The sequence below is a fragment of the Triticum aestivum genome, chromosome 7B (assembly GCF_018294505.1).
Source record: "Triticum aestivum cultivar Chinese Spring chromosome 7B, IWGSC CS RefSeq v2.1, whole genome shotgun sequence".
NCBI lineage: Eukaryota > Viridiplantae > Streptophyta > Magnoliopsida > Poales > Poaceae > Triticum > Triticum aestivum.
The window spans coordinates 42,876,248-42,883,247 of NC_057813.1; the positions used below are offsets into that span (position 1 = coordinate 42,876,248).

The 7,000-nt window shown below is 45.0% G+C and overlaps 1 protein-coding gene across 2 annotated transcripts; it reads left to right on the forward strand.

Annotated features, from left to right (window-relative positions):
* Positions 1–233: 233 nt before the first annotated feature.
* On the forward strand, positions 234–3,106 carry LOC123160959 (GDP-fucose transporter 1). 2 transcript variants are annotated; one of them, XM_044578806.1, is made up of 2 exons: positions 234–566; positions 1,862–3,106. In XM_044578806.1, exon 2 carries the CDS (start codon positions 1,876–1,878, stop codon positions 2,902–2,904), a length of 1,029 nt encoding a protein of 342 aa, XP_044434741.1. In that variant the 5' UTR covers positions 234–566; positions 1,862–1,875; the 3' UTR covers positions 2,905–3,106. The 2 variants fall into 2 exon arrangements, with proteins under 2 accessions (XP_044434741.1, XP_044434742.1); XM_044578807.1 differs by lacking the exon at positions 234–566 and adding an exon at positions 656–752.
* Positions 3,107–7,000: the final 3,894 nt, after the last annotated feature.

Here is a 7,000-nt window from a genome sequence, read left to right on the forward strand (position 1 = left end):
ATCCGACATCAACAATATTTGAAGATCTCATCGAAGTCAAAAGAGGCCACCTCATTAGATCTGTCCGTTGCCAAGCAAGGGAAACCTATGATCATCAAAATGGAGTGGCTTCAACAACCACGGTTCTGAAACTCGTTTTCGGAATGTGTTGTCCAAATCGCGGGGTGCTGAAGTTTCTTTTCTTGGCCTGCTGTAATACGAACCCGTTTTAGTCAATAAAGTTCCTGAGTGACAGAAAAATTACAGTCAAACCCCCCACGTCCCGTCCTGTTCGTCTCTCCCGTCCGCGACCCCGGCGGCCAAGCCCCAGCGCCCGGCCGCCCGTCCCTCTCCGCCGTGCCCGTGCCTCCGCCCCACTCCGTCCGCGGGCCCGGAAGGCGACGCCGGCGGCCAGGCCCCGGCGCCCACACCTCTCCCCGCCCCTCTCCGCCGTGCCCCTGATCCGCCTCGCTCCGCCCGCCCTCCCTGGTTCCCTGCCACCGCCCCCCTCCACCCTCGACCCCGCCTCTGCCGAGAGCTGGCCATCCCGTCAGCGACGGAGAACGGCGCCAGCGGGGCGTCTGAAGGTGAGCCTTCTCCACTATTTACTCCCCTCCCCCTCCTCAGTTACTTGTCTGATTTATTTTTGTTCCCCATTTCGGTAAAACCCTAGAAACTAGCACCTGAGGTTCATGTACATCCGGAATCTCAGTTTTACCAGATAACCCAAACTTGCCGAGTAAACTGTGCATCTGGGCGGCTGTTTCTTGTTGGTATGTCTTTTATTGTATTTTGTTTTGCATCTTAAATATGTAGTGTGGAGCTTGTTTAGTGACGTATAAAGGAAATTTGATTCATGATGAGCACGTGCTAGCGTTTCGGATTTGCATTTTAAGATGAAATTCAAATAAATGTTATAATTCATAAATTTATATAGCCCTTAATTTTGTCTGTCCTCTATGCAGCAAGCCCATTTTCCAGGTCAAGAAGCAAACACATACTTGCTTTATTATTCACTTATGTGCGGTCATGTAAACTCTCTGATCATATTTGTTCTGTCACTTGCGTAAAATTACCGAACAACCTGTTGCTAGAAATTAGTAGAATCTCACATATTGTATGTAGAGCATGTATGATGAGTGTTTTTTTAGAAGATCTGTCAACATATCTTTCATGCCGGTCAAAGCGAAAAGGATTCAGATATTTCAAGAAATATATGAATGAGGCAAATCATTCTTAAATTAACACCCTTCAAGCCTTTGCAAAAGCTTTATCACTCATTAGCTTTCGACTTCTCAAAAGTGTATTGGCAGATAAATTATTGTCTCAGAGATAGGCAATCGATTATCATACTTTTAATCTCACTCCAGATCATAGTATTTATTATATCTGATAATAGCCATGTCAGCATGTGTCACCTGTCTGGGCAAAGGAAATTGATGTCAGTTATTTTTGGCTTAAACTACTACAAGTACATGTTGTTTGGAGTTCTTTCTTAACCTTAATGGCTTCATTTGATATCCCTGTTCTACCTTCATTGAGATGTTTACCTGTAGATTGTAGGAGGTATTCCATTTTTGTCATATATTCTCATTAGCCTGATTGCAGAATTGTTCTTGTATTACTTGATTTGCTATTGGATAGAATATTTGGACTATGCCTCACCACCTAGAAATTAATCATGGACGTGCCTAGGGAAATAATTATAGATAAGTCACACAAATCATGAATGGTCTCATTTCTGCACATGAATTCAGATAGTCTTGGCACTTGTTTTCCAGAGCAGTTTTTCTGTTAGTCCCCTACCAGCATTGTGCATCACATCATGCTTCACATTTATTAGTTGTAGACTCCCTTTTCTTACATTGTATCTACCATGCAGATAAATCTTTCCTCATGGCAAAGCCAGCCTATGCGACAAGCAGCCTCATTTTAGGATATGCTTTATGCTCGAGCTTGCTTGCGATCATTAACAAGTACGCCATCACCAAGTTCAGTTACCCTGGCCTCCTCACTGCCCTACAATACTTGACATCCGTGGTTGGAGTTTGGAGCCTTGGGAAGCTCGGTTTCCTCTACCATGAGCCCTTCAACTTCCAGATTGCCAAAAAGTATGCGCCTGCTGCTCTTGTCTTCTACCTCGCCATATTCACCAACACCCACCTCTTGAAGCATGCCAATGTTGATACATTTATAGTGTTCAGATCCTTGACCCCTCTGCTGGTTGCTGTCGCTGACACCACGTTCCGGAAGCAGCCATGTCCTTCAAAGCTCACATTCTTGTCCCTGGTGATTATCTTGGGAGGCGCAGTTGGCTACGTGATGACAGATTCAGGGTTCACCCTCACGGCATACTCGTGGGCAGTTGCTTATCTGATCACCATAACCACTGAAATGGTGTACATAAAGCACATGGTGACTAACCTGGGTCTGAGCATATGGGGCTTTGTGCTCTACAACAATCTTCTTTCACTGCTCATGGCCCCCGTGTTTGGGGTTCTGACGGGGGAGCACCTGTCGGTCTTCAGAGCCATTGAATCAAGGGGCCAAAGCTGGTTCCAACTTGACGCGTTTGTTGCCGTGGCACTGTCCTGCATATTCGGGGTGCTCATTAGCTTCTTTGGTTTCGCGGCAAGGAAAGCGGTCTCTGCCACGGCGTTTACGGTGACGGGAGTCGTCAACAAGTTCCTGACGGTTGCAATCAATGTTATGATCTGGGATAAGCACGCAAACACATTTGGTTTGGTTTGTTTGCTCTTCACTCTGGCAGGTGGAATACTCTATCAGCAGTCTGTCAAAAGTAAAGGAAGTACTCCAGCGCATTTTGAGGCTGTAGCTAACAAAGGCCGTGGTGATGATGATGAAGCTGAGTTTGATCCGGAGAAGCAAAGCTTAGTTTCGTCTCCAAAGGACTCAGATGCCTGATACATGTTGTTTAGCAGGTACTCAGTTTTGTCCTTCTGTCTAGAACAGACACCTTTTTTTTTTTTTGCGGGAATGTCTAGAACAGACACCGAGTCTTCAAAACTTGTTATAACTATGCAATACAGACAATTCAGGATGTATTTTGTTGGATGGCACGCACTCACATCACAAGTTACATGTACACTAGAATTATTTTTGTTCCCATCGTCTTATTCCCGGTTGTTTATGCAACTACTATTGTGTTGTTTACTAGAATCACCTGCCTTTTTCATGAACATGTAGTCGTTAGTGATCTCTATTGTTGCTCCTTATAGAGGAGTCTCTATTGTCTGCAGCAGCAATAACTCTGTACACTGCATATTATTGGTAGAGAAATCGCAGTTTACAGCAGTATCGGTTAATCATTTGCAGCGTATAAACCTCAGTCTTAAAGCGTGAGATGATTTTTCCGGCGATGTAGAATTGTTGAGCATGCATAATAGACTCTCTTTTACAATGATGTATATTGCTTTTATGCTTATCAGCTTCATGCACTGGTACTTTACTCTCATAGTATATCTCTTTGATGGAGTGAGGGTGTACTTTACTCTGCAGTGAAGTGAGTTTCCTGGCTCTTAATACTATCTGGACAGTTGTCCAAATGAATAGATCATGACGAATAAGTTTACATATGGGCTCCACTGCTCAGTTTCAATGTCAATGGGCGATTTGTAATCTCAGGCTCACAAATGATCATGTGTCAATGATTATGATAGTTTTTGTGCCCCCCCCCCCCCCCCCTAGCCCACCAGGTTCGACGCTTCGGTGTGTCATTAATGTGGATTATACATTCAGCAGAGATGGTGTTCTCGTCGATAACAAGGCGCTTGTGACTTTGTCAGTCTTGAATTAGTAGGTGATGCGTGAGTATGGTGTGAGTGACCGAGTGTTTTGCGTCCATGTTGTGCCTTGGTGTTTCTCAAAAAGATGACCGTGTACTTCTTACTTCTTCGGGTCCTTTTCATTTCGATTGTTCCAAGCAGTAGAGTGAATTGCACTTTCTTTCCCCTGGCCGCAACAATGTGACAACCTTTAGTAGTACGTACTCCCTCCGTTCAGAGTTCAGAATTACTTGTCATAGAAATGTATGTTCTAGATGTATTTTAGTTTTAGATACATTATTTTTTTATTTCTACGACAAGTAATTCAGGATGGAGGGAGTACCATATTTAAAGTATTCTCGCATTTTACCCCTTATCCTGGAACATCATTTATTTATTGCAAGATCCCTTTTGGGATCAAAAAGTCTGGAAAATCATTTATTTATTGCAAGATCCCTTTTGGGATCAAAAAGTTTGAAACTAGAGCAGTGTCCCTATAATCTCTTAAGAATCTTTTGTAGCACCCAACAATCTTCAATGGTGGCTATCTAGTTCACCATTCCGGTACAATATCTTGCTCGTAACCTCTAGATATTTGTACGAAAGCACTAACGCCCACACGTGTGGGCGTCAGCCAACTCAACCACACGCCTCCATCGCCGTCCAGCAGTCTCTACACGAATCTTGGCACATTTTGGCTGATTTTGTGTGTCACCTAGGACAAGGCGTGTGTGTGGTGTGTGAGAGAGTTCGCCCACACGCCGGTTGCCTCCCCGCGGTCAACGGTTGCCACTTGGGGGCGTGCGGTGGAACTGATTTGCGCCCGCACGCCACGCCCGACTGCGGTTGCCGTCGCGCACTTCGCCCCCCCTCCCCTCACGGTTCCATTTACTCCCCACTTCATTACTTGCACAACCCATCCCACAGTTCAGTCGATTGGAAGAGAAGGCGAGAGGAGAAGGCGACGGCGGAGGCGGAAGAGTCGACGGCATTCGCGGCCGTCGGTGGGACTCGCCGGACCGGAGTATCTTCGCCGGAGCGCCTGCAGATTGAAGGTAATGCTCCTTCCCACACTCAAAATCCTTGCCTGCATTTCTCCCCTCTCCTCTGTGGTCGATGCTTCGCTCGAGATTCAGGCGGGTTCGCGATGCGCCGGCGTTCCCGCCGGCGGCGGAGTCTTGTGCTTGCCGTTTTCGGTGGTATTGAGCAGTTTCGTCGCCCCTACGGTGGCGGTCACGCTGGTATTGTTCGGCCTGTCTGCAGCCACAACCTGGTTGTGCCTTGGGATTGGGCCGTCGTTTTTCTGTCTGATAGTTGCGCATTGCCTCGAAATGCTATTTGTGATCAGTGCAGGGAGATTTTTGTTGATGAATTTCAGGTTATGATAGTTGCCATTGAACCCTAGATCTAGGTAGTTGTTTTTCAAAGTGTAGTATGAAGACAGACATGGTAGTTTCAGTAACTATCTGCACTGTATGGCAACTAATTTCCTGATCGACTGTGATAGTTGCCACAAATATGTTTTCCATATGGCAACTAATTTCGTGCACATGTTATTGCTGTTGCCACGCTGTAGGCATGGTAAAGTGTAGTAAATAGGTAGTCATGGCAGTTTCAACAACTATGTGCACTGAATGGCAACTAATTTCCACATCAACTGTGTCAGTTGCCACAAATATGCTTTCCATGTGGCAAGTATTTCTGTGAACACACTATGGCTGTTTGCCATGTTGTACGCAGGATAATGTGGCAAATTCACTGTACTACAGACCCAATTTTGTGTTTTGCCACGCTGACTTGTGATATCTGAACATATTTGGCCGTACTAAATGGCAACTCATTTTTAATACGAGGTCAGTGTGTGAATTGCCATTACAGGTTGTTCGGTAGATGTTTTCAACTCTTTTTTGAATTGTTTTGCATTTTAACATGGCAATTTCAACCTAGCACATTTTTCCTTTAAACACATGGCAACTCATTTTGTATGAGGACAGGGTGTGAGTTGCCACATTATATGTTTGTGCAGTGGAAGATTTGTGCCTTTCTTTCGTAATATCTTGTGCTAACATGGCAACTTCAACATTTCGTTTTAAGTGCATTACGATCTGTACATTTTTCAAGTGAAGCCAATGTGTTTAGTTGCCACATTTATGTTTTGACAATCATAGGGTGCATGTGTGTTCATATGATATTTGCCTTCACTATTTGCCACTTTCAATTGAGCCCATGTGGCAAGTACATTCTGTTAGGTGGCAACTGCTTACTTCATACTCCCTCCGTCCCAAAATAAGTGTCTCAACTTTGTACTAGCTCTAGTACAAATTTATACTAAGCTCAAGACACTTATTTTGGGACGGAGGGAGTACTTTTCATTTCCACCCTGACATTTTGGTTTGTTCTTGCCTCAGTAGAATGGCTCGCGGCGATCATCAAGACGATGATGATGATTTCATGGATGTACCGCAGCAGAATCGGGCAACTGGACGGATAAAAGACGGCAATGAGGTAACTGTCCACCCCCTCCTCGCCCCCTCCATATGTTTTTGAATGTCACATTGAGCTTGCAATCGTTTGTTAGGAACTAAATTTTCATGACAGTGAAAACATGGCAACAAATGATCATTTGTCTGTTTTGCAGAAGAAGAAATGTAATCGCAATAGGGCTTCACAGGAACGCCTGACTTCATTGACCGAGAGATTTACCGACAATCAGAAGGGAGCTGCTGTTGAGATGGGTATGCAGGCTCTGATGGATGTCCGGTGCAAGAATCTAGTGAATCCTGTATGCGACTGGCTTGGTGAGATTTACGACTCCGCCTCCAGGGAATTTGTGATTCCGGGACGTGGAAGACTGCCGTTAGACGAGGAATCCGTGTTTTGCACTTTGGGTGTGCCCCGTGGAGAAATCAAAGTCCTGTATGAGGTCAACAATAAGATTGAGGAAACGTTGTTTCCCTGTTTGTTTCCTGGGTTGGCATCCAAGCCGAACACGACTTTCCTAGAAGATTCGCTGCAGGCCATGACAACCCATGGCGAGGTTTTTAAGATGAAGCTACTCATGTACCTCATCTCAGCTGTTTTCGCGCTGACCACTTCTCTTCGCCCAAGCAACAAATGCTTCCCCATCCTGGTGAATGATCTATCTCTACTCCTTTATTTCCTTCAATTTTTTGGCTCCGATGTCATGTGTAAGCTAGTCACTGCCAGTTATTTTGATGTTTTTTCATTTGATTTCT